The 27,921-nt window shown below is 42.1% G+C and overlaps 3 protein-coding genes across 5 annotated transcripts; 1 reads left to right on the plus strand and 2 right to left on the minus strand.

Moving 5' to 3' along the window:
* Positions 1-395: 395 nt before the first annotated feature.
* atp23 (ATP23 metallopeptidase and ATP synthase assembly factor homolog) lies at positions 396-3,723 on the minus strand. 2 transcript variants are annotated; one of them, XM_079655391.1, is made up of 7 exons: positions 3,585-3,723; positions 3,192-3,395; positions 2,937-2,982; positions 2,664-2,745; positions 2,437-2,574; positions 1,080-1,163; positions 396-995 (listed from the first exon to the last, which is right to left on the minus strand). In XM_079655391.1, the coding sequence occupies exons 2-7, from the start codon at positions 3,337-3,339 to the stop codon at positions 792-794; spliced, it is 702 nt and encodes a 233-aa protein (XP_079511517.1). In that variant the 5' UTR covers positions 3,340-3,395; positions 3,585-3,723; the 3' UTR covers positions 396-791. The 2 variants fall into 2 exon arrangements, with proteins under 2 accessions (XP_079511517.1, XP_079511516.1); XM_079655390.1 differs by lacking the exon at positions 3,585-3,723 and having other exon boundaries at positions 3,192-3,560.
* Positions 3,599-16,868, plus strand: rpap3 (RNA polymerase II associated protein 3). 2 transcript variants are annotated; one of them, XM_079655388.1, is made up of 18 exons: positions 3,599-3,737; positions 4,235-4,395; positions 6,352-6,519; positions 6,606-6,713; positions 6,787-6,914; positions 7,047-7,168; positions 7,243-7,313; positions 7,401-7,562; positions 7,857-7,984; positions 8,071-8,192; positions 8,494-8,564; positions 8,719-8,811; positions 14,461-14,657; positions 15,144-15,197; positions 15,526-15,685; positions 15,872-15,969; positions 16,057-16,157; positions 16,247-16,868. In XM_079655388.1, the coding sequence occupies exons 2-18, from the start codon at positions 4,243-4,245 to the stop codon at positions 16,330-16,332; spliced, it is 2,022 nt and encodes a 673-aa protein (XP_079511514.1). In that variant the 5' UTR covers positions 3,599-3,737; positions 4,235-4,242; the 3' UTR covers positions 16,333-16,868. The 2 variants fall into 2 exon arrangements, with proteins under 2 accessions (XP_079511514.1, XP_079511513.1); XM_079655387.1 differs by lacking the exon at positions 3,599-3,737 and adding an exon at positions 3,904-4,061.
* Positions 16,415-27,921, minus strand: LOC307022557 (hemicentin-1-like). Its single transcript, XM_079655386.1, has 12 exons — positions 27,536-27,921; positions 27,123-27,371; positions 26,777-27,043; positions 25,464-25,757; positions 25,106-25,375; positions 23,736-23,984; positions 23,380-23,649; positions 22,046-22,342; positions 21,549-21,818; positions 19,294-19,569; positions 18,962-19,210; positions 16,415-17,378 (listed from the first exon to the last, which is right to left on the minus strand). The coding sequence occupies exons 1-12, from the start codon at positions 27,633-27,635 to the stop codon at positions 17,356-17,358; spliced, it is 2,814 nt and encodes a 937-aa protein (XP_079511512.1). The 5' UTR covers positions 27,636-27,921; the 3' UTR covers positions 16,415-17,355.

Raw genomic sequence — 27,921 nt, forward strand, 5'->3', positions numbered from 1 at the left:
TGTGATTATAATGCAGAGGGTGTTGTCTTGGAGATAGTGGTGGATGGGGATTATGAGGCTAATTCCTGTATAACTTTCTCCCTCATTAATCTCAGAGGAGGGATACAAGATTCTCTAAATGCTAATGTCCAATAAAGATGTCATCATTGACATTTTACAGTGACGGCGCAGATGTGAGCGGAGTGATCCGTGTTGTTGTGGAAGAGCTTTCCTCACTCTAATCTAAACTCGGCTCACTTTCATTTCCTCTCTGGCGATTACACATCATTGTGTTATGATCAGCATATTTATGCTTTGTTGGCGAGTCATGATATAAACATTTTGTCCTCAGGTTGAGTTCTTGTCCTCATAAATAACTAACTTTTTGAAGGTCTCGGATCGTTTTCAAACTCAGGTTGATTTGCTTTCATTTAATCACAATGTTTACAGGAAATGAGTTGATGTCAATGTGGCAAAAAAGATGAGGTGCAAACAGTGGAATACATCCTCCAACCTCAAGGTGATTCCAGCAAACACCCATGGACGAAACATTAATACTGTATTTCCTTAAAAGCATCTATTGATCAATAAAAAACAATTGACGTATTAATCACTGGGGCCTTCTGTTATAATTCAAATCCCTTTGTAGAGGATTAGTTTAACAAAATGAAGGTAGATTATGAAATGTACTGAAACTACTTCCTTTGCTCTTCTGTTCCAAGGACGCATGACTTAGAGAAGATCCCTGGTGAGGGGATTAGATGGTGTCCGACACGCTGCCCCTCCATGCTGAGCAGGAGAGCGTGAGCACACTAAAGGTTTGCATTATATCGATCTCTGCTCTCATGATCTCTGTAGGCGAACTCTGCGTCCTTTGAGCCGTGCGGGATTCTTCCGAACGGAGCGTGGTCGTTGGAACACGAGTCGAACACTTCGTCCACTATTTTCTGCGCCTCCTCCGCGCTGATCTTCCTCACAGCGAGGATGGAGCGAAGGGCGCGGTCTCTGACACACTCCTGTCCCAAGAAAAACATAAAGTCAGTGTTCTGATCATCACATCATCCTGAAGCATCCCAGAGAAGGTCCGCTGTCTCCGGTACCTGATGGTGCTGCTTCATGCCGAAGTTAAATCTGGACACTTCTGAGCTGAAGGAGCAGTCTCCACTTAGGTTAGCCGCCCGGATCTAAAAATAACACACAGAAGAGTCCTTATACAATCAGTGTTGGAGCTATATATTGATTGAAATGATTTAATTATTAGTAAAACCTTTATTTTCTTGCCGTTTTTGTAAATGTATCTTTTATTTTACTGTAATTTAAGTTAATTGAAGTAGCTGTTATATGCTTTTATTTTGAAGGCAGCTTTGGGCACTGGGTGATATATTCCTATTGGAGACAGGTGGTGGTGGGATCAGCACAGCAGAAAAGTAGAGCCATAGGAAAGGCTGCAGGGAAAGGAAAGGTGAGACTATTGTTAAAATAGGATGTAGGAACCAACGTTCTTGCGTGGACTTGGATCATTCCCTGCGTAAGATTGTCTAGCAGGTGCCTCAGCGGCAGTATTCATTTTGAGTTTGAATGATTAAGTCTTAATGATTTTCGCCACTACAATCAGCAAGAAGAATGTATAGGTCAGCAGAATAATGATATGAGAAAACGATTTAAAAACTGCCACCTCCAGTGATTTAAAGTAGCTTTAGGTTTGAGGCTGCTGAGGCCATACATGCTCACAGGCTGACTAAGTGTTTATCAACCTTGTGATTAGAAACAGCCGTCCACCAAATACAGTAAGTAACATTTGGTGAAACGATCAAGCCCAGCTGAGAGAGGGAATGAGTTTTGTAGGAGCCAAAATGTCTTACTATAAATGTCTTGTTTAAACATATGACCTGTATATTTTTGCCACATTATATATTAATTTAATTGCCTTATGTTCTTGGTTTAAGGAAATGAATTATTATTAGATTTTTTCTGACAAGCCAATATGGAGCCTGGCCCGGCTACACCCCCTTTCCCCATGTACCTTTATAAGGGCAGTAAAGCAGGTAGAGCACTATCACAGTTTTTGACCGCATTTTTTCGGTATAAATATGCCTCCTTTATTAAACCTTTTATTTTGTTGGGGTACTTATACCCAGCTATTGTGGGCTGTTCTACAACACATATTGTGCTTTGAAACCGTGGGATCCTCTTCTTTAGTTTGGACTGCCATCATATCAACTGCATCGTCTCCTGGAGACTCAGGGTAAGTCTGCCGCTTGGATTGTCTTTACATCCTGCTTTTAAAGAGTATTGGCAGAATAAACTGCTTATTGGAAATGTGAGTGTTTTGGCAATTTGTGTACACATTAATGTCAAAGAGCAATATTATCCACACAATGGCAGTTATTCAGAGACTAATATTAAACTAGCCACAGCTTCAGCTGCACATAAATACAGGCAGACACTCAGTCTGACCTCAGAGCAGGCCAGGTGCCTCAGGTTGTTGAACCAGTCCACGTGGGCCCGGCAGTGGTCGAAGGCATGGATGAGCTCGTGTGTGACCACCCTGTTCATGTGGGACTGCTGGTGGATGTTGTTCTGACACAAAACGATCTTCAAACAAAAAAACATCTCATTATCCTTGAGCAGCAAACTCTTAACATTATCAGAACCTCATCTTTATTAGTGCGCACATCTCCTACCTGAGAAGACGCCACGTCAAAGCCCCCGCTCACCGACCCATCACAATCTTCACAGGCAAAATGCCTGTCTCTGATAACCTTGCTGTGTCAGAGGAGGGCGTAGAGTCATCATGATGTACTTTACAGATGTGGATTAATGATGTGAAATGTAATCAACTCTTAAATCAGACTTTAGTTACACCTGGAGTAAATTGAACTTGTACTTTTACTTAAATACCAGATCTGAGTACTTCTCCCCCTCAGTTTATATATTTCATTCTAAATGATACTTACCATCCCGAGCTGTTCATGGCACTGAGGAGCAGTTTGGCGTACGGACCTGAGAGAGACAGAGCAGTTAGAGCTGAATGTGGATCAATGACAGGAGCCACTGAGAGCTACATGTGGCTAACACTACCTGCTGCTACTCTGACAGCCAGCTCCCAACATGAACACAGCAGGACGATGTGAAATGAACAACACATGAGACAGAAAGCACATCATTCAACTGTCCCTGCTGAAAGGACACCAGCTTGTTAAAACACTCACTGGTTTCCATTGCGAGCTTCAACATGATCTCACACTTGAATTGGGAAGTGAACAGGGAGTTTACGAATGATTTCTCTTTCTTAGACCCCGTGTTTCTCTCCGGGAATAACTCGTATCCATATTCCTTCTCTTGTTTAGACTGGTCCATTGTGTGAAGTGTTAGCAGGAGTTAGCTACAGCTAGCAAGCAGGAGAGAGGTCATCACTGTTTTGTAGATCACGTGGTCGCAAAAGGTCAAAGGTAAAGAATGGAAATGGTTAGTTATCATTTAATTTCCATCGCTTTTATATCATAAAGTACATAAACATAACAAACTCCAAAAGTCAATTAAAATCATATTTTACAAACACAGTTTTATTTTAATAGTATACGGTATAGATCGCCTATTCATACCGTGCAGGCAAGACGTCAACCTCAAGCACCAAAACAACTGAGCCATTAGACGTGTGCAAGCTGTCTTTTAGAAACTAGAACATTAACAGTTTTAACCATAGACTGTGTATATAAGGTTTTAACACGACACTTCGAAAAGGTCCTGGCTGTTTTGTAAGTATATATTTTTTTATATTTAATTTTAGTGAGTTGAGTTTATAGTATAATGTGTCGTGTTCTACGGTCTACCCATGGCATGGATGTATAGGGTCTACCGGTCATTTCAGTCAGTTTGCGATTTTAGTTTTGTAGTAAGTGAGTGTTCGTAGCATAGAAGATCTTTGTTTCAACCAGCGCAAAGGCTGCTGGTACTCGGCTGTCATGGCTCCGAACGTAAACAGAGAGTTATAAATACCGACACATTTTACTTTAGTATTTAGCCAAATTAACCGCAGGGACATTATAACTATAACTGTCAGGCAGAGAAACACGTCACAGGTACTTTAGAGGGTTCAAGGGTCTACAGGGTCACTTGAATGTACTTTATTTGCTCTAAATGTTTGGTATTTGTGCTAGCTACGTAAGCTATCTAGCTGCTAGCCGCATGGCAGCATGATTCTCGTGTTTTCTACAAGGTAAACATTTCTGAAAAACGAATGTGTGTTTGGCAGGGAGAAACATGTCCGTGGGAAACAAAGCTATTGAGTTACAGCTCCAGATGCGGCAAAACGCGGAGGATCTGCAGAGCTACATGTCTGAGCTGCAGAGCTGGGAGACGGACATCAAGAAGAGAGACGAGGAACTGAGGACCGGAGGACTGCAGCAGGACCAGGTCTGTCTGTCTGTCTGTCTGTCTGTCTGTCTGCACATCTGTCTGCGCATCTGTCTGTCTCTCTGCACATCTATCTATCTATCTATCTATCTATCTATCTATCTATCTATCTATCTATCTATCTATCTATCTATCTATCTATATCTATCTATACTGGTTGAAAGTAACTAAGAACATTTACTCAAGTATTGTGCTTATAAATAATATAATAATACATTTGATTTATATTGCACACTTTAAAGACAAACGTTATCTCAAGGTGCTTCACAAAGCTATAAGGAAAAAGTACATACATTGTACTTTACTTGAGTATGTCCATGTAATGCTACTTTATACTTTGTGCATATAAAAGCACACAATATGCTGATCTGGTATAATGCAGTGGTGTTGTACTAATATAAATAGTATTTCAAGTATATTCATTTGGTTCACATCGAGAAAACCACAAAACTAAAATGCTATTACATGTAAAAAAATAAAACTGGATAATATAATACCCGTAACAATAAAACACTTTGAAAACATCCATTCTGCTTAACCAATACTTCAGCTGATAATACCTTTCTACTTCTAAGTAAGTACCATTTTTAGTTTAAGACCATAGTATTTGTACTTTTACCCAGGTAATGGATCTGAGTTCTTCTTCCAACACTATCCATCCTCTCTCTCTCTCTCTCTCTCTCTCTCTCTCTCTCTCTGAGTAAAATAGGTGTTTATCACTCTACTTTCACCACAGCAGGGACTGAGATACATTAGGACTGAATAATGACTTCATATTACATACCAAGGTTCCTGTGATGTGTACAAATACAAATTGAGCATTCAAAAAAAATTGTTCAACCAACTATTTATATAAATATAAGAAACTGGAAAATCTCACTATTTACAATATTTAACATCAGAACTTTCAACCAACTCTTCATTATAAATGGCAAGACAGTGTCAAGGTCTTTGTCTGTCTTCCAAAACAGTGGGTCTGGCTACTGTGAAGATGGGGGTGATGGTGCATGGGCTGCTGTGTAGGGGGGGGGGGGTGAACATGCGCTATACGAAACCTCCACGAGACCTCCTTGCTGGCTGGGTTGAAGGTGATGGCTGTGGTGGAGCCTTTGTGCTGAGGTGTATCTTGACCTGGTGGCAGCTGCAGATGGAGGTGGAGGCAGCTGTAGTGATGCTGGTCCTCTGGTCCTTGGTGGTGATGGCTCTGGTGAAGGCCCTTGAGCCACAGTAGATCTTGACCTGGGGGCCAACACAGATGGATGTTCTGGCTGTAAAACAAATTAAAATGTAGGACAATAATTACAACTAATTTCATTGAAATAAAGTTCAAGTAAAATGTTGCTCAAGCACAAATAACAATGCACACATAAAAATAAAGTTTGGGAGGCTGGGCAGGAGTCAGTCTCTCTCTCTCTCTCTCTCTCTCTCTCTCTCTCTCTCTCTCTCTCTCTCTCTCTCTCTCTCTCTGTTTTAGGGGTGTAACTGTTCACAAACATTTCGGTTCGGTACGTACCACGGTTTTTAGGTCACGGTTCAGTACGTTTTCGGTACAGCAGAAACAATGATCACAAAAAATCAAATTACTGACTAAATTTGAACGCATCCCTGTGACCAGCTCTCATAGTATGCCTCTCGTCCAATGAAATGACTTGGTTGCTCTATGACGCGTTGAACCCAATGTGAGAAAATTACTCTGAACGCTGCGACGCAGCACCTGAGATTACTTCCCAAAAGTTGTTCACGTTCTACATTTTTTACGTTTAACGTTATATTCGTTCTGTACACTTCGGTACACACGTGTACCGAACCGAAGGGCCCGTACCGAATAGTTTCGGTACGAATACGTATACCGTTACACCCCTAATATCTATCTATCTATCTCTCTCTCTCTCTATGGAGCACGTCATGTTCTGGATGGTCTTCAGGCGTTTGCAGCTTGTTGTCTCTGTGTTATAGAAGAATCTCCCACCTGTGCGCAACATAGACTACAAAACAAAAATGAGGGAAAGAAAGAAGAAGAAGAAGAAGGAGCCAATGAGCAACGGAGACGCCAAGGCAGGGGAGTCAAAGGACGCCTCCAGGATCAAAGCATACGACTATAAATCATGGGACAAGTTTGACGTGGTAGCTAAAGCGTCCTAATGAAATCTCAAATGGTCTGGTGAGGTCATAGAGTAGTTCACTCAGTATCTCTTCTTCTGTGGTGGCAGGACCAGGCTCTGGCAGAGATGGATAAGGAGGAAAGTCCTGCAGAGTCCAATGAGTCGGACTCCGAGTCGGAAGCTGACCGGGTCAAAATGCTGGCTGAGAAAGAAAAGGTAAGCACGGCAATACAAAACAAGTGAAGAGAAGAAGACTGTTTCCTGAAGCAGATTATACTTGTGTTTTCAGGGTAACGCGTTTTTCAAAGAGGGAAAGTACAACGATGCTGTGGAGTGTTACACCAGGGGGATGGCTGCAGACCCCTACAACCCTGTGCTGCCCACCAACAGAGCCTCCTCCTTCTTCAGACTGAACAAGTGAAAAGCATAGACAATAACAATATCAAGGAAGGCTGCTGTTTTGCACACAACTTATGTATTTAAATAGTTTGAATACATGTAACAGCATGCAGCCTGTCTGTGTTGTTCTGAAAGAGTGTGTTCCCCCAGGTATGCTGTGGCAGAGTCCGACTGCAACCTGGCCATCGCTCTGGACAGCAACTACTTCAGAGCGTATGCTCGGAGAGGAGCAGCGCGGGCTGCCCTGAAGAAATATGAATGTGCATTAGAAGGTGATAAACTGTTGAAAGGATTAGGCCGTCTGTCGTGCACACTGAGGTCACAATGTGAATATGTTTCTGTATAGATTACGAGATGGTTCTCAAGCTCGACCCAGGGAACATGGAGGCACAGAATGAAGTGAGACATATCACAGAGGTGAGCGGCAAAGCATCATTTTAGGGTCTAGCCTAATTTCTCAAGTCCTCTTCTCTTTATCTCCTCACAATCATTGACTGCTTTCAGACTCTCCGACATCAGGCGCCTGCCGTCCTGAGTGAAGCCACACAGGAGGCCCCCACAGTGGCCCCGGAGCAGCAGGAAGGACAGGGGGAGGAGAGGAGACAGGAGGAGGAGGAGGAGGAGGAGCAGCAGAGGCGACAGGAGGCGGCTGTACAAAAGGACAGGGTAAGCTTTGCCACATGTTGGGGGCTAATATGAAACATATATGGAAAAGTGTCCATGTGAGGAGAAGTTGTATGGTTCCAGACATTTTCATTCTGCCATTTCATTTGTCACTTTTAGAACTATTGCTTTAGGTTAAAAAAAAGAGTGTGTGGTTTTGTTCTTATCATAAGAAGTGGGAAGAAGCCAGATGATGTGATGCTGCTTCTTTGGATTCTGATGTTCTTTGAACAGGAAGTAATGGAGCAGTGTTCATTTTGAAACAGTCTTTTGAAGTGTTCTGACTGTGCCTTTCAGGGGAATGCTTATTTCAAGGAGGGGAAGTACGAAGCGGCCGTGGAGTGCTACAGCAGAGGCATGGAGGCGGACAGCTTGAACGTGCTGCTGCCCGCCAACAGAGCCATGGCCTTCCTCAAGCTTGAGAGGTGAGCACAGCTTGTGCTTCTGCACGCACTTTCTGTTCAGAGTCAAAACTAAAACCTTGCATATTGTTTTGTTGTGTTTGCTGCAGGTATAAGGAGGCGGAGGAGGACTGCACCAAAGCCCTTTCTCTGGATAGAACCTACACTAAGGCTTTCGCCCGCCGGGCCACTGCCAGAGCGGCTTTAGGGAAGCTGCAGGAGGCCAGACAAGGTGCTGAGCAGTGTGCACTACACTGTGCTGCAGGCAAACAGCAGCAACTCACTACAGGAATACACAATATACTGTATATAGGGCCGATACATGATGTTAGTCTGGGTCTCTTTGGTTTCCATCTTTACTTGTGTGGAAAAGTGTGTTTTGTCCTGGTCAGCCCGTTCAAAAATTAGACTGTTTTTTTATTTCGGGACAAGGTTTAACTAAACTTGTAACCATCTTACTAAAGTCATCTTAACTTGAATTGACCAACAAATCAATGAGTTAAAACCAGTGTGTGATTTTTTTGTGTGAACAGATTTTCAGGAGGTGTTAAAACTGGAACCAGGGAACAAGCAGGCCCTGAACGAGCTGCAGAAACTCCACATGGTATGTTTTCCTCGTAGAGACGGATGTATATTCCTCTCCTTGGTTTGAACCCCCTCTGGCTTTGAGCATTGATTCTGGAATCCCAAGCTCGTTGACAGGACTCTTTGGCATGTCTCTCAGGTTTCATCCTCACCAGCCTTCTCGTGTGTTTCAGGGTGCGGCCCCCAGTGGCCTGCTGCAGACTGCAGACGGCTCACACAGGAGAACCGTGGAGCCCATAGACAAGCCAACACATCTGCAGTCAGCTGTGAGTCTCTCCTGATCCAGCACTGTCTCTGCACGCTGCCACACTGAAGGCAGATTAGTAGAAGATAATAATTCAACTGTGGTGTGATCTGACTATATTCCAGGTGAAAGCTGCAGGATAATTTGTGTTTCTTTTTGAAGGTATCCTTTCACTATTGAATGTATCGTAGATCACAGAAGGTTATCTATAGAGGCAGTTCATTTTGGCAGCGATTTAAGCTTTATTCTTCAGAAGCAAAATGCTTTAGTTATTCTATTGTAGGTTTTAATTCATGTTGCTCACAATGTCAAGTTTCAGTTTTTTTATTTAGTGTTGCTTCAAATGTCACTTTTAGTCATCAGATTATATAAAATATTTCAGTCTATTTAGTCTAGACCAGGGGTGTCCAACTCAAGGCCCGGGGGCCAAATCCGGCCCGCGACTTCATTTCATGTGGCCCCACAAGAGCTCGCAAAGAATATAATATGTTTATTATTCGGTTACATGCCGCTTTACATAAGCACATTGCCCATAAACTACATGTCCCACAATGCATCTCAAATTAGACTTTTTTTCTCAGAATTTGACTTTTTTTTTAATCATTTTGTGACATGCGCACTGAAGAGACTTGCAATTGTTTGCCCTAGACTTCTGCTTTCAGACGTAGTTAAGTATGAAGTTATTACCCTATCCGATAATAATCCAATGCAGAGGCAATAATGTTATATAATACATTATTTTATATACAGTGGGGCAAAAAAGTATTTAGTCAGCCACCAATTGTGCAAGTTCTCCCACTTAAAAATATGAGAGAGGCCTGTAATTTTCATCCTAGGTATACCTCAACTATGAGAGACAAAATGAGAAAAAAAAATCCAGAAAATCAAATTGTCCGATTTTTAAAGACTTTAATTGCAAATTATGGTGGAAAATAAGTATTTGGTCAATAACAAAAGTTAATCTCAATACTTTGTTATATACCCTTTGTTGGCAATAACAGGGGTCAAACGTTTTCTGTAAGTCACACACTTTTGCTGGTATTTTGGCCCATTCCTCCTGCAGATCTCCTCTAGAGCAGATATGTTTTGGGGCTGTCGCTGGGCAACACAGACTTTCAACTCCCTCCAAAGATTTTCTATGGGGTTGAGATCTGGAGACTGGCTAGGCCACTCCAGGACCTTGAAATGCTTCTTACGAAGCCACTCCTTCGTTGCCCGGGCGGTGTGTTTGGGATCATTGTCATGCTGAAAGACCCAGCCACGTTTCATCTTCAATGCCCTTGCTGATGGAAGGAGGTTGTCACTCAAAATCTCACGATACATGGCCCCATTCATTCTTTCCTTTACACGGATCAGTCGTCCTGGTCCCTTTGCAGAAAAACAGCCCCAAAGCATGATGTTTCCACCCCCATGTTTCACAGTAGGTATGGTGTTCTTTGGATGCAACTCAGCGTTCTTTCTCCTCCAAACACGTCTAGTTGAGTTTTTACCAAAAAGTTCTATTTTGGTTTCATCTGACGATATGACATTCTCCCAATCCTCTTCTGGATCATCTAAATGCTCTCTAGCAAACTTCAGACGGGCCTGGACATGTACTGGCTTAAGCAGGGGGACACGTCTGGCACTGCAGGATTTGAGTCCCTGGCGGCGTAGTGTGTTATTGATGGTAGCCTTTGTTACTTTGGTCCCAGCTCTCTGCAGGTCATTGAATAGGTCCCCCCGTGTGGTTCTGGGATTTTTGCTCACCATTCTTGTGATCATTTTGACCCCACGGGGTGAGATCTTGCGTGGAGCCCCAGATCGAGGGAGATCAGTGGTCAGTGGTCTTCTATGTCTTCCATTTTCTAATAATTGCTCCCACAGTTGATTTCTTCACACCAAGCTGCTTACCTATTGCAGATGCAGTCTTCCCAGCCTGGTGCAGGTCTACAATTTTGTTTCTGGTGTCCTTTGACAGCTCTTTGGTCTTGGCCATAGTGGAGTTTGGACAGTGGCGAAGCGTGTCTATCACAACTGGACCTTCTGTAGACACAAACGCCCCCCCGCCCCCCACCAAGCACGCCGCAGCAGCAGCCGCCGCAGCCGCTCTTGTCAGATTGAAATGCACAACAACGCGTACTACTACACTCAAGACAGACATTAACGAACCATTCATCAAAAAGTGTGTGGAAACAAAATGCAACCAGCTCAACGAGATGCATAACCAGCGAATAAAAAGTAGTCTCACTCACCAATGGTCATCATCACTTAAAGACGAAATCCATCCTCCTGTCCTTTTGGATGAATTTTTTGATCACCCTGTCATAAAGCTGATCACTGCTTTTCAGATCCAAAAGAAGTTGCCTTTCAATAGCCATGGAAGCTAATGCAAAGAGTCGGGATTGTCCTGTTCTGTTCCGTGCATGTTTTTATCCGTTTGAGGGCGGAAAATGTCCTTTCCACAGATGCAGTGGTGACGGGGATCGTTACAACCAGACATATCAGTGCATATAGCTGATGCATGCTGTCACAAAGTTCTTTTTGTTGGAAAAAGAAAAGGACGTCAGATGGGTTCTTTCCCTGAAAATCTGTCATACAATACATCACAGACAGTTCTGTTTTCAGCCGAGGCAAGTCAAAGTGCGGCCCGTAGCTCTCTGTGAGGCTTACGAATGCAGTTTCAGGGAAGTTGCTGTTAAAGCTGGTTGTTGAGGGTCCAGAAGAGAAAGGAATGACAATTTTTCGTGATCTTTAAACCGATTTTGCACCTGATTTAAAATGTTCTCAAGAATGCCATTCTGCAGTTTCTTGTAGTGTGAGCGAGAATCTCCGTGGGCTCTCCGTCCAGTTGGCAGGCCGGTGTCCTGCACAGTCTCATCATATATTTGATCAAAACGATCCCTCTGCCCTTCAATGCAAATGCAAAACTCTTCACCACCTTTGTCAGACAAAACTGCATGTCGAATGACTTGTTCTGTAAGATGTCGAAGAGCACATCTGCATGCGCAAATATCTCGTTAAAAGTTGAAAGGAAAAATCCAAATTCAAAGTTGCCCAGGTTTGATATTTAGCCATCAGCACTGAGAATGGCAGCATCATCAAATTCCTCGTGGTGTTCAACTATGTAGTCAAACAGGTCCTTAAGAGCATCCTTCTTTTCAAAGACAGTGCACACCAATCTTGATGCAAAATTCCACCTGGTTGGTGCCACTCGTGGCAGTCGCTTCTGGCATATTTCATCAAGCAGCTGCGTTCGTTTTGGCGATCTAGAAAAGAACGCAGCCAGGCCAGAAAGGTGTGAGAAGAAAATTCTGCATTCTTTAATTTTAACTACACCTTGAGATAAAACCAAATTAAGGGCATGTGCATAACAGTGTATGAAAAGTGCCTGTGGGATCTTTTCCTTGACCTTGGCTTGGACTCCGTTCAGCCCCGATGCCATAACGGCAGCACCGTCATAGCACTGGGCTACAAGTTTGTCCATGCATCCATGTTCCTCCAAGAAACCGAGGGCCATGGCTGCTACATCCTCTGCCCGTTTCTTCCCTGTCACATCCTCAAATTTGATGAACCTCTCTTTTACGCCACTGTCTGTTACAAACCGAAGAACAAACGATAACTGTGCAGCATTGCTGACATCTGTTGTTTCATCCAGCATTAAAGCTACGAAGGGTACTTTACTTATTTCCTCTTTAATGGTCTCACCCATCACTTCGGCCACAGCACTTATCAAGTCGTTCTGTATTTGACTCAAGGTTCCAATGAACACCTAGAAGTGGACAAATGGTAGTGCAAGTCTGGATCATATTCTGCTATGAATGTAAGCAGGTAATTACCTCGATTGGCTGATTCTCTGCTCTCATCATGGCCCCTGAAAGGTAACTCCTGTTTCCCAAGGAAAATCACACAGTGGATCAGACGTTTCAAAATCTCCCGATTTTTGTTCACCTTTTCGTTGTGAATGATCGTTTCTCTACGTCTCTGTTTGTCCAGCTGTAGATCAATCCTTGTGTCTCCAAAAGTCTTCATGGTGACCGTTGCCTTAAAATGCCCTGCTGTGTTTTGGTGTTTTTGTGCAGCCTTGGTTAAACAGCTCAGATTATCGTAGCCTTTCCAATTCAATGCCCCCTTTTCGGTCCCAAAAAGCAAGCACTCCCAGCAGTAGAGCCTTTTGTGACTAACTGAGCCCGTAAGCCACGGGTATCTTTCCCAGTTGCTAGCCTGGAAATGGCGAACATAGCCTTTAGCAACTTGATTCAGCTCCAGATTTTCAGGCGTTGGGCGCCCTTTTTTTACAATGTCCGTCTTTTTAGTGAATTGTCGTCTTGAAAAAGGAACCGACAATAATTCCGCAACAACATCTTCTTCACCTGTTGCCATGTCAACGTTAAAACGAATAAAACAGAAAATGAATTGTTACGTCCCATCTATATCCTGTGTCTCGCACCTGTCAGAACTAACGGGCCTTCTAGCATACCCTGCACCGTGGGAAACTCCGAAAGAATACGCCCATTGGCTACAAATCAATATATGATTGGTTGATCAAACTGTCAATCAGAATGTTCGCTCTCATTCATTTCAACGACCAGGGCCTTCTATCAAGGATACAGAATTCCCACAGACGCAGAAACAGATCTGATTGGTTGCATTTCTTTTCTAAAATGCGTAGTGCAAGGTCCGAGAAGGACAAACAAATCAACGTAACACTGTTTATTACAGATCAACAACACAGATACGATTCTCATTTATAAAATGTATTTACATTTTATTACATTTTATTGTATTGTATTTATATAATTAAATCGATAAATGTATTTTTTTTATCTGAGTTATCAGGGTATTCTCTGAATACCTTGAAGGCCCTGACGGTTCGCCACTGAGTTTGGAGTGTGACTGTTTGAGGTTGTGGACAGGTGTCTTTTATACTGATAACATGTTCAAACAGGTGCCATTAATACAGTTAACAAGTGGAGGACAGAAGAGGCTCTTAAAGAAGAAGTTACAGGTCTGTGAGAGCCATACATCTTGTTTGTTTGTAGGTGACCAAATACTTATTTTACAGAGGAATTTACTAATTAATTCATTAAAAATCCTACAATGTGATTTCCTGGATTTTTTTCCCCCCATTCTGTCTCTCATAGTTGAAGTGTACCTAGGATGAAAATTACAGGTCTCTCATCTTTTTAAGTGGGAGAACTTGCACAATTGATGGCTGACTAAATACTTTTTTGCCCCACTGTATATTAAATATTTATTCTTATATAGTCTTATATATAAAACTGGCCCTTTTGAGTGCAACCATCATGCTAATGTGGCCCGAGTTGAAATTGAGCTTGACACCCCTGGTATAGACAAAGCCTGCACATTTATTTGACACAAGATTCTATCTAATCATTATCGGATTCAAAAAGTTGAATTACAAAGATGATATGATGAAGCTTTCCTCCTTGTGGTCAGCAGTACGTACATTTTACAAGCTAACACATGAATATGAATCATCAAAGAGTAGATGATCTGATAGTCAATTATCTGACATACTTTTTTAGCTTTAGCGTTGTTTGTCCAGCAGGTAGCAGGACAGCTAAAAATGTAAACATCTGGATTCTCTCATCTGCATGTTGTGATAGCATTGCTAGCATCTGGTGAAATCAATGAAGCTTTGGACCGATGGTGAACATGTTGTGCTCTTCAGAAGCCTCTGCGCAGGATTGAGATCGAGGAAGTGAGTGGAGAGGTGACGGTGTCTGAGGGGGAGTCAGAAGGGTCCAAGCTCCTCATCAAGGAGGTGATGAAGGAGGTTGAGGACAACTCCTCTCCACTGTCCACCTCACCCAGCGCTAAAGTGATCAAGATGGAGGAGCTAGCAGACGTCCCCTCGCTCCCTGAGAGGTGAGCCCCTGAGATAAAGCATTTCATTTCAACACAACACTCTCTTACCTGTAGTGCCGTGTTTGAACGTTGTTCTGTTGTGAGTTACATGTGTTTTACATTTTGACTGCAGAGATGTCTCTTTAATGGAATGGAGGCAGATGGCTTGTGATGCTCAAAGCTTTAGAAAATACATTGTTATTTTTTACATGTAAATGGTTATATTTGTTTATTTGATTGTATTCTATACTGTCATTAGATGTTGTGTTTGTTCTTCTATTTACTCCTTGTGTGAACTCCTACTTGTCCAATCCTGTGTTTATATCTTATGCCTGTTTGAGTTGCTTCAAAGTCTTTGTAACTATAGTACAGTTCATTATGGGAAAAATAGTTTTAGGGTTTTTAATTCTATGCATATTTAAGTAGACTTTTCTAACTATTTACACTGCAAAAATACCAGAATGTACTGGCATCAATCTTATCTTATCTTATTCCAAAACTCAACAGCAATCTGTCTGTCCAGAAATCCTTCTCTCCACCACGTCACTGTGCAGAAGGAAGGTGAGTAACCGGGTCATGATTTCTGCAAATAGATATATATTTTTTTACTTTTAGCACAAGCTCAGTTCCATCTGCTTTTATGAAAATGCAGAGAAGGCAGACATGTCTGACGCTCAGCAACTCACACCAAAACAGCTTAGATTGTTGAATAGACAATAGACATATATCTATTTCTGATTTTAGAGTGTACGGACAGTACACTGAAGAAATAGATATATGTCTATTCCATATTCTTTATGTCAGGGGCTAGGCACTTTTTTTTTCTTTCTTGGAAAGCGGTATTGATTATCCCCACCCCCCTCCCCACTGTTTGGCTTCTTCTCTCCAGAGTTCCTTCTAACAGACCGAGCAGACAGCCAGCGCAGCAGGAAGTGGCTCCTCCTCCGTCAGCAGCTGACCTGCCCCCCCCACCCACCAACAGCTTCCAGCTGGAGGCCGACCTGCGCAAGCTGGGACAGCAGCCGGAGGTCATCTACAGATACCTGAGGGTGAGCTGTCTGTCCCCACTGTCAGGGACTCGCGCTGCTCACTCAACCCTTTGTTATACCCCCTCTGAATAAAGTTTCAATGTTTATAATAAATAGCCAGACTATGTGCAACCAAAAAGTCAAGATCCCTCTCACAATGTTTGTGTTAAACGAAGCTGTGTTCCTTGTTTGTTTCTCGTCATGCAGCAAGTCGAACCGGAGGCCTACGCAAGCATATTCCAAAACTCCCTGGAGCCTGACATTCTCAATCAGATCCTGAACACACTGCATGGGTTCTATATCAAGTAAGTTTACAAATACTGTGTATTAAAACAATAGATGTAAGCCTGCTCTGGTTTTGTGTTGGTGTGCATTAACGTGGTGTTGTGCAGGCATGAAGAGGCCTCCATCACGCTGCGGGTCCTCAGCACTCTGGCCAGCCTGCGGCGCTTCGACATGGCCGTCATGTTCCTGTCCTCCCCGGAGAAGAAAGGTTCAGTCTCCTCCATGTGATGTTGCTGATAGCTCGTATCTTTCCTCTCCATCATAGCGCTAACGTGCTGTTCTACTGTTCTTCCCCAGTGCTCAAAGAGCTGTTCCACTTCCTGCACCGAGCTGAGCTGGAGGCACCCTGTGTTGCAGCGCTGCAGAAGAAGTACGGGGTGTGATGCTGATAAAACCTTTCATTTCAACACTCATTTTTAAAGCCAACTTAATCATTCAGCTTCAAGCTAATCCGGACTGAATGTATATTCAATTTGCTTTCATTCAATTGGATTGCTGTGATATGAGCCTGTGGGAAAATGACCCTAAATCTCTTCTTTCTCTCCTTACAACACTGCGCTATTAAAAGTTGAAAGTTCACAAATGGTGGTTTATTGTTCTGAACATGGTGTGTTCGAGTGTTCAAGCTGATACAGTGAATACCAGTGTAGTATCCGTTTACTATGTCATTATGAATGATACCTACATCTGCAACTTGACTGTCAAAATGAAGATATTTCACTTTTTGAAAACTGATTTCATAAATGTATAACATGTGAAACTGTCGAAAAAGTGAGTCACATATTTACATTTTATAGTGGATTATACCAAAGGCAGAAGAGATGTTTATGAACAGGAAGTGTGGATATTGCTTGGTCTCTGTGAGTACTTTATTGTCCTGTTCTGGGGAAAGCAACAAATAAAGGTGTATTGACAGGTGTTTGTGTGTGCAGTGTGCACTGTTGTTGACTCAATCCCTAAGAAGTTCAACTCGTTTTGAACTCAGTATAACATCATCTCAGATTTGTCACACGGTGATGAATTAGCACCAGGTTATCAGCAAAGGTAAAGTAGCTCTTTGTTTATTAAGCAAGATAGTGCATATTGTTTGGAAAGACAAATGGGTACATATTGTGAAATGAGATTAGCCTTGTGTAATTAAAAACAACTTTACGTGTCAAACGCATTCCTTTCTCTCTACCTTTTTAATCTTGTTCAGGGTCACAAAGAGGTTGGAACCGTTCCCAGCATGCATTGTCCTAAATCCAGAGCACACCCTATTCAGGGCGCCAGTCCATCACCGTCAGTACGCAGTGTTGAGTAAATACAGCCACACACGTATGTTTACTGTCATTAATAAGAAGATTACCAACTCTAATTTGGGGTCCACAGAGCGTTCAGGAGGAGAGCAGGGGCTCCTCAGGGTCTCAGCATCCACACCACTGAGGATCTGCAGGGAAAATCACACGGATTAGAATCAAACCGCAGCCAAATACTACGGCACAATTCCAATCAGGCCCCAACACCCTCTCTATCCACTTTCAATCCCATGGCATAGAGGGCCGGCCATGAAAAGTGCGTGCCAAACCAACTAGTGGGGAATGGAAGATGGTTATAAGACCCCCCCCGCCTCCCCCAACAGTAGCTCTTCCTGACCATGTCATGGGACCAGAGGTGGAAGGATACTCAGATGAGGTAGGAAGTAACTGAGTACATTTACTCAAGTACTTTACCTAACAACAATTTTGAGGTACTTGTACTTAACTTGAGTATTTTACATGTTGTGCTGCTTCGTACTTCTACTCCACTACAGTTCAGAGGTTACTCATGTTGTTTTACTCCACAACATTTATTCAATGGCTTTAGCTACTTTTAACAATGCATCTCTAAAAGACAGTTCAAGTGGAAACACTTTTTCAGTCACAAAAGAGGCAAATTATTTGAATGTTTTACAAAAGTCGAAAATGCTACTTGATGCAACAATATTATCTAGAAATGTCACATGTATAATTATAATTATAAACACACATAAAGGCAATATCTATACACAATTAGTACTTTTATTTTGTATACTTTAAGTACATTTAGTTTATAATACTTATGTCCTTTTTCTTAAGTATGATTTTGAATGCAGGACTTATAATTGTAATGAAGTAGTTTGAAAATAATGTATTGATACTTTTACTCAAGTAAAGCATCTGAATATTTCTTCCACCACTGAGTGAAAGTAGCAATACTAACTTATTACAAGTGAAGTTCCTGCATTTAAAATTGTACTTAAGTAAAAGTGAAAAAGAACTAGCATCAAAATCTAGTTAAAGTAGCGACAGTAAAAGTAGTCATTGTGCAGATTGGTCCATTTCAGAATAATATATATGATTATAATTATTGATGCATTCATGTGTTCATTATTTAAAAGTTACTCTTGGTTAAAGTAGGGTTTATTTGACTTAGTTGATATAATGCTGGGTAGCTTAGCCTATAATAATATATGATAATTAATTAGTCGATTTATGTTTTGTATTACTAATCTAAATCTGCAAGTTACTAGTAACTAAAGCTGTAAAATAGTGGATTAAAAAGCACATTTGCCTACAAAAAGTAGTGGAGTTAAAATATGAAGTAGCATAATGTTATGATTCTCAAGTGGATCACAAGTAGCTACATTTTTCTACTTAATTTAAGTACTTCAGTAAATGTACTTAAAGTTATTCAAAACACTTTTACAACAAGAATACACATTTTATTTGGGATCAATCAATTTTGAATACTCCTGAGCCAATTTTATTTTGAAGTCTACTTACTGGGACTGTTGCAATAACAAAGAATGTCATAAAATGGATTAGATGTGCTAAAAAAGAAGAAATGCTATACCATGAGCTTTGGCAAAGGAAGTTGGTCCCAAAATACAATTTAGAGCAGGGTGCATAATGCAGCTGTGATGGTGCCTACAGAGGGAGTTCAACCCATCATGGAGTGAAAAGGCTGGATTGGAATTTGGCCGATGTCTAAATGCACGCCGGGACAGCTTACCTGACACACTGAGCGTCTCGTTGGTCGTAGCCGTGTTCCCAGTGAACGTGTTCTGAGCCTGGCAGCTCATGGACTCTTCAGAGATGTAGCGGTTCACCGTAATGTCAATCACACTACCCGTCATAGTCTTCCCGTAGACCGTCCACTGGAAGCTGCAGGAAGGAGAGCAGTCCGCAGAGCACGTCAAGGTCGCCGTGACCCCGATCTCAAGAGAGGCTGGCCCTTCGATGACCACGTTCTTCGGTCCATCTGCAAGAGAAGACACACAAATGCAAGATAAGTCGGCTAAAGTGCACAGAACCTGGAGAAAGCATGCCTTGATATCTGCTTACCAGAAACCCCCACGGTGATCTCAGCTGTAAGGTTTTGTTTTGTTGCTGGATTCAAGGCCACACAGGTGAGGGGAGTCGTGTATGGAGGTGCTACAGGTGTGAAGGATATGGAGCTATTTGTAGCCAGGAGCAAACCGCCGTAAAACCAGCTGATGGAGCAAACGGGGTAGCAGGTGGTCACACATTGCAGCTCTATGGTGGATCCAGGCTGAGCGTACATCAGCCCCCCCACAGGCCCTCCATAAGGATTCAATATACTTACATCATCTGGCCCATCTGGAAAATAAAACACAGCTCAAATACGCAGTAAGGATTGAGTAGTCAACACATCCAGTCGTAGTACCCTCAAGTGATAGTTCAGATGTTTTGAGGCGGGGGTTGTCCATAGTCAGTGTATGACCTACAGTCCATGGCGGTCGGCACACCCCCGTTTAAAGAAGCAGAAGGGAGCTACAGCATGGAAGCAGTAGCAAAACATATTTCAGCCCTCTTAAAGAAAGGCTTTCCGTCTCGGTATCAGTTTAAGTGTAGATATATATTGAATATTTACCTCGCCGTCAGACAGCCCTTACCGACAGGGAACTGAGCTGTAATATTCATCTGTGCCATAACAATACAGTTCTGTTAAAGGTCCCATGTCATGCTTTTCTGGTTATTACCCGTCCCCTTGTGTGTTATGTAGCTTTTTCTGCATGTAAACGGTCTGCAGAGTCACAAACCCTCAAAGTACACCCTGTAGCGAGTAAAACTCTAACACAGAAAAGACCTGCCTATGCTGCTCCAGAACGCCTCGTTGGGGATTTCTCTTTTTCCATTTCTTTCTTCCCGGTCTAAGTGACGTAATGACGACCAAATGGACCAATCCGTGGAGCTCCTCGCACAAACACACTCACTCAGCCTTATCTTTTCTCAGGCTGTGAGTGTGTGGCGAACTGTGTGGTGAACTGTGTGGCAAACAGCCTGGCTGTGAGTGTATGTATGTGCTCAGGCTGAGTTCTGTGATGTCTCACTGTCTCACAGACCCCACGCAGCAACCAGGAAACGACCCCAGTAACCCAGCTCACACTGTCCGCTCCTCGCAGCAGCAGCGAGCGCCGCAACTTCCCGCCAACACGGCACCCAGACCCCACGCAGCATTCTCATCTGTTTGTCATTACTGGGGTCATTTTCTGGTTGCTAACAAACGCCATTGTAACACATAATCACTGATGTTCCGCTGTATCGGTGGTGTACTCATCAGAACAGAGTGGGCGAGCTGACCAATCAGAGCACACTGGGCTCACAGGGGGGGGCGGGGGGGGCAGGAGCTCCAACAAGCCGTTTAGGACAGAGAGTGAATACAAATACTATACAGAGATGCTGTATGAGAAACCAATGCGATTTTGGAACATTGAACAATGTAAATCTATTCTAGTAGACCTCAACAAAGGAATTATGATCAGTAGAAATGGCCATGACATGGGACCTTTAAGTGTTTCTAGTCTACCACTGCCTGATGGGACTTTGTGTTATTGTGTGACTTTGGTTTGTTCTGGTCAACAGAGGTGGAAGAAGTACTCAGATCTTGTACTTGAGTAAAAGTAGAAGTACTCAGATCTTGTACTCAAGTAAAAGTAGAAGTACCAGAGTGTAGGAATACTCTGTTACAAGTAAAAGTCCTGCATTCAAAATGTTACTCAAGTAAAAGTAAGTATTAGCATAAAAATATACTAAAAGTACCAAAAGTAAAAGTAGTCATTCTGCAGATTGGTCAAAGTTTTATCAAAGTTGGTAGCTTGTGAATGTTACTGTAGTCTGATTTAAGTGTTGATTATATATATCAAATCATTCATCCAAATCAAAGTAATTCAAGGTATTAACTAAATGTAGTGGAGTAAAAGTACACCATTCACTCTGAATTGTATCAAATAATCAAAGTCTGGTGTTTTGGCAAAAGCAAAACTAACCAATTAAGTTATCAAGATCTGTCTCATTGTAATTGTATACCGTGCACTTAAAATGATATTAAAGGTTTTCTTTGAAGGTCTTTTTTTAAGGTAGCTAATAATAGTATGCATTGCTGCTGTCCCTATCCAAACTGCATTGCTTTGCTCCTGGGCTGGCACTCTGTCTCAGAAATATGTCAACATCTTGGGTATATTGAGATGAAAATATGAATACAACTCTCATTAATTGAACATCAACAGCTAGCCTGGCTCTCACTGATTCCAACCAGAAATAACAGTGGGTAGGATAACAGGAGAGTTTGTACTCACAGTTAATTTGCATCAGGTAGCCAATAGATAAGATGGGTGGTCCATCCTCTACCACCACACATTGGTAAACTCCTCCATCCGCTCGGAAGAGGTGGCTGAAGGTGATGGTGGTGTTGTCAGGGGAGAGGTGCACTCTTTCCCTGGCTGGCATTTTGTGTTTGTTCTTTAGCCATGTGATGGTGGCTGGCTCCTGAGGGCCCACACACTGCAGAGAGAAGGGCTCCCCTGCAACCGGGGGGGCCTGCGTGGTGGGACGCACTGAGAATAGGTCTGTGCAGAGAAATTAAAATATCAAGTGACAGAAAAAGGATTAACATGCTAGTTTATTATGGCTCTTACACCAGGACACAGAGGCAGATTTAGACTTCATTACTTCATCATGTTTAATCTAAGATATGGGCATAAAAAGGGACAACTTTAGCAAGGCCCCAAGTCCACCAGTGCCAAACATATTATTACTCTAATAAAAATCAGTGCGAGCAATATGATGGACTCACCAACGACAGTGAGGTTCACAGTGAGGCTGACTGTGGCGTTAGATAATGTGTTTACAGCCTCACAGGTCAGAGACTCAGATTTAAAGTAGTCATTAAAGGTGATCTCCAGGCGTTTGGAAAACGTTTTATTTTCAGCTGAATCCAAAATGGGTATCTCAATGTTGTCTCCTTGGAAAGTCTCCCCCATGTACTTCCATATAATGTAGCAGGATGGGTAGCATGCAGCATAGCATGAGAACGTGTACTGTTGTCCCAGTGTCACTGTCCTGTTACCAACCATGCTCATGTCAAATATGCCTGAAAAGGAGATTGAGAATAAAACATTTGTATTATAACTCGCTAACAGTTCAACTAAGTCAGGAGTGTCCAAACTGTGGCCCGTGGTCTATTTTGAATTGGCCCTCAGCAAATTCTAAAAGTATAATGAAATTTGGCCCACAAAGGAAATATGTGCTTATCTTATATTGTACTTCTATAATATATATGTACACATATATTACAAAGTAGTATTCATGAGTTAATAAGCACACTTTTCAAATAAATTCAGCTCAATAACTTATTTGCATAACCAGCTTGAAATATTCCCTTCCTGTTCCCCTTTTTATAATCAATCTGAGGCTGCTGTTTAAGGGATGAGCTGCCAACACTGTTTGTAACTAAATACAATGAAACCCTCTGGAGAGCTTTGATGTAGGCTGTTTTTTCCTTAAAGCATATTCAAGTGTCAAGAATAATTTCATTTATTTGATGGATTAAGCTAATTTATAGAACTAAACTTATGAAGCAATATACCTCACCTCTATGAGGGGCCCAGCCCTTCGTATGTGGCCCTCAGTGAGAAACGTTTGGACACCCCTGAGCTGCTACTGTGAATAATGTTATATTGTCTCTGTACAAATCTATAGGATTTGAAATTCTCATAGGAGGTTCATTTCTTTCACATACTTGGCACAGGCAGCAGCAGAGTCTTACTGATGCAAAACACATCACATATATTAGTCTGAAAAGGACCAATCTGCACAATGACTACTTTTCCTTTGCTACTTTAAGTATATCTTTTCAAGCTGATACTTTTGTACTTTTACTTGAGTAACATTCTGATTGCAGTACTTGTACTTGTAACAGAATATTCCTACACTCTGGTACTTTCATTAGGTACAAGATCTGAGTACTTTTTCCATCTCTGCCAGTAACAGAAATGGATTTCAACCAGTTTAACTGACTTCCATCATGTAACACAAATATTCCAAAGCTAAATAACTAGTTGAGTGGTATTTCTAATGTGTGTTGCTTATTTGTGGTAATTCTTATTCATGCTAGGTTCTTTCACATACTTGCGACAGGCAGTGATAGAGAGCTGGAGATGGAGAGATGTGAGACGGTGTCCTGAGCCGTACAGGTCAGAGTCTCAAACACATTATTAACAGATGTAGACGGGGTGACAGAAATGGTGTTTCCTTGAGCAGTGTTTATCATCAGACCCTCCTCAGTGAGCGCCCAGGAGTAGCTGCAGGAGGAGTAGCAGTCAGCAGAACAGCTGAAGTTAGACGCAACTCCTGCAGTCAGGAAGCCTCGACCACTGATCTGGATGTTTGTTGGTCCAACTGAAAAGTTGGAAGTGGGTTTAAAAATATACATTATATCATACAAAACGTATGAGCTTGATATAATATATATTTTTTGAAATTACCTATCACTTGAATTGTCTCTTCATCGGCGAGTTCGACTCCTATCAAAGGGTTGACGGCTGTGCAGGTCAGGAGTTGTGGGGGGATCAGCTCCTCAATTTGCAGGCTGAAATGGGGGCCATGGGAGGTGATGTTACCCCAGGTCCAGGTCAGCAGGCAGGCTGGGTAGCAGTCCACTGAGCAGTTGAAATGATACAGCACTCCTACAGTCAGTATGTCCCCCCCGCTGATCCCCACTCCATATGGTCCGTCTGCAGGTCGAGGTAGATAGAAGAGGTTGAGAGAGACATTTAAAAAAATGCATTCACTTGACATTTCATTTTTTTTATTCAAGAAGAAAACACATTTTGCATATTATACTGTAAGTAATATATAATAATAAATGAATTATACTCGAAAATAAGTTTGAATGGCAACTGTTACTCATGTGTGGCTTGCACAATAACAGACATTTATTATTGGGTTGAAATACAGATGGGTGACCCAGCAGACTGGAGGCAGAGGAGGAGATCTGCTCAGGGATGCATCTTCTTTTTGACTTTGATGTCATTCTGCAGGTTACTTTAATCTGTGTCACGAGAAGCTCCTATATCTTCTGTTCTATGTCACAAGGGAGATGTGTAGTAAAGCTTTAGCAGTCAGTTAAGCACCATTAAGGTATTTCATGGTGAAGTTTAGGTACCTCTGAACGGGAGTGATCAATTTACCTTCTAATATCTTCTCATCATTTCTGGGTAATGACAAAGCTAATAAGACTACAAAGAAAAATGGCCACCACGAGTCCCATGCATATTGGGGGGTTGGGTGTGTCCTAAGGGACTGGGAGACGAATGAAGAAGCTTGGAGTCAAAGAGCCAGTTGAGTGAGTGTGGGCATCTGGTCACCTCCTGAACGCACACACATGTCAGGTTCAGAAGACTGAAGGGTTTACAAACACAAACCAGCTTAGGAATTCACAGAAAGAACTTGAAGAAGGGGCTAGTCGACCTTATGGGTTGCCATCACAACGGTGACCAAAAACCAGATAAGTAGCTGAGGATAGATGGATCGCGATGTCAAAACGGTCAAAATAAGAGTCTTATTGCCGCAACATTATGGAAGAGTGAAAATCCTTTACAGGACTTGCTGCATCAGCATATGGCCAAGAGTGATCTGCAACATGGATGTATGAGTGTCATTTTAAACATGCTCCTATTAGGACGATCTTCTTCTGTCTACCTTAAGGGCAGAACATATTTCTTGCTGTCTTTCATTGTTCAGATTTTTACAGCCATTTAACATCTTCATTGTTTTGTGTTTGATTAAAATAGTATTTTCAGTCGGACGCGGCGGCGTGGCATGATGAGGTCACTGTGATGACCCGTATACTCACAGTTTACTTGCATCTGGTAGCCAACAGACTGAATGGGGGGCCCCCCGTCTGCCACCACACATTGGTATAAGCCATCATCAGTATGCAGGAGAGGATTGAATGTCATTGTGCTGTTGTCAGAGGAGAAGAGCACTCTTTCAGATGCTGGCATTGGGAGTTTGTTCCAAAGCCATGTGATGGAGGCGGGGTTCTGAGAGCCCACACACTGCAGAGAGAAGGGCCTTTCTCCCGTTGGCAGGCCCGCAGAGGAGGGATGCACTGAGATGGGGTCTGTGCAGAGAGAATATTCACATCACAAATTATCAGCACGAAAGACGTCATTACTTTGTAATAAAAAATGAGGAGCAATATGACTCACCGATGACAGTGAGGTTCCTAACGGAGGTGCTAATGCTGTGAGATATAGTGTTGGTAGCCTCACAGGTCAGAGGCTCAATTTTGGTGTAGTCATTAAAGGTGATCTCAAGGTGACAGGCAATTTTCTTGTCCCCCTGATGATAGATGGGTATCTGGACTTGGTTACCTTCGTAAGTCTTTCCCATGTACTTCCATACAATGTTGCAGGATGGGTAGCATGCAGCATAGCATGTGAACATGTACGATTTCCCCATTGTCACTGTACTGTCACCAACAATGCTGATGTCAGATATACCTAAAAAAGAGTTTGAGAAAAAGAAGTTTGAATCAGAACATGGATTCAATCAAGTAATTTATTTAAGTAAGTCATTTTAAAGATTGTTTGACTGCATCCGTATCTAGCTTTATTGTTTTTTGGGTTAAACCACTGGAATGTTATTGTGACACAGGCTAACATTTTGTTACAGCAGCACATGTCAGAGTGAGTCAGTGAAGTCAGTGAAATTACTCAGCGATGTCAGTTTCCCAGCAAAACGTACGGAAAGTTAGCTGATATTAGCTAAGATTGGCTAACATTAGTTTAAACAAGCTAACATTAGCTAAAGTTAATTTACATGAGCTAATGTTAGCTAACATTACTTTACATTACATTATTAGAACGTTATTCTACAGTTGCTTACATTAACAAACATTAATCTGAAGGACCAAATGTAATTTATAGCGGTCAAGTATTTGAAAATGGAACATAATGGTGATAAAGAACAGATGACTACTGGTACTTCTACTCCACTACAATTCATAGGTAAATACTTTCACTACATTGATTTCCTAACTTTAGTGTTAAATCAGACTTTAGTTCCACCTGGAGTAAATCCACAAGCTACCCTGCAGTATACAAAGTCATTCAAACTAGCTGCACCTTTACCAGCTTTGAGAACACTTTCATGCTCAATCATTATAAAACATATCATATATATTATTCTGAAATGGACCAATCTGCACAATGACTACTTTTACTGTCGCTACTTTCACTATATTTTTATGCTGATACTTTTGTACTTTTACTTGAGTAACATTCTGATTGCAGGACTTTTACTTGTAACAGAATATTCCTACACCCTGGTACTTTCCTTAAGTACAAGATCTGAGTACTTTTTCCATCTCTGCCAGTAACAGAAATGGATTTCAACCAGTTTAACTGACTTCCATCATGTATCACAAATATTCCAAAGCTAAATAACTAGTTGAGTGGTATTTCTAATGTTGGTGGCTTATTTGTGGTAATTCTTATTCACGCTAGGTTCTTTGACATACTTGCGACAGGCAGTGATAGAGAGCTGGAGATGTAGAGATGTGAGACGGTGTCCATGGCCTCACAAATCAGATTTTCTTCCAGCACGGTGCTGGTGTATGGAGTGACAGAAAGGTTGCTGCCTTGTGCCTTGCTGAGCGTCTCCCCTTCCCAGGACACAGTCCAGGAGAAGCTGCATGCGGGGTAGCAGCTGGCTGAGCAGATGAAGATGGACTCCGCTCCATAGGTCAGATAGGTTGGACCGCTGATCTGGATGTTTGATGGCCCCGCTGGAACGTTTGGAAATAGATTAGAAGGGAGTTCTACTGAGGAAATTCATGAATTAGAATTCACTTTGGTTATTCATACCTGTCACCTGCAGCGTTTTTTGGACAGTGGACGAGTCCCCTGTTTCAGAGTTGGACACAGTGCAGGACAGGGTCTGTGTTGGTACCACGTGCAGCAGCTGGAAGCTCAGCTCGGGCCCCTGAGAGGTCACATTACCCCGGGTCCAGGTGTACTTGCAGTCCGGATAGCAATCGGCTATGCACTGGAAACCATACGGGATTCCCACTGTCACAACATTCACCCCCACGATCTGCACCGAGGAAGGCCCGACTGCAGGAGCAACAGACAACACTTCCTCCTTTAGTTCCAATAGCAAGACATTGAAGTAAACTGAATCCTATGAATTAGGCTGTCAGATACGGCACAATATGATAATCAGAAAAACCTTTAAAGATAGCATTTATGGATAAGAATCAGAAATAGAAGGATCTTACACGAGCTTCCCCCCACAGCTCCACCCCACTCAGTTTCACTGGCAGACAAATCTTGGAGGTGAGAAAAGAGAATACATGAAAAAAACTTTCTGCAGCTCATCAACTTTGCAGACAAAACAGATTCATACAAAAATAATTTTCAATGTAGTCAATCAGAGGTTTTCAAATGTTTTCATTCAAAGGGCCCGCACAGGAAACAGTGCGTATATATTTTTGGAGTGATTATAATTACCGTAGTCTATTAGTACCATAGAAAAAACATAAGTAAAATATTTGAAATTTGATCAAATATGTTCACCGTCTAAACACAGAATACCCATAGAACATTGACATTGGCATCACTTCAGATAGCAGCACTGCACTTCACTGCAAAACATATTTGAATA

Source organism: Notothenia rossii, assembly GCF_949606895.1.
Source record: "Notothenia rossii genome assembly, chromosome: 10".
NCBI classification, from domain to species: domain Eukaryota; kingdom Metazoa; phylum Chordata; class Actinopteri; order Perciformes; family Nototheniidae; genus Notothenia; species Notothenia rossii.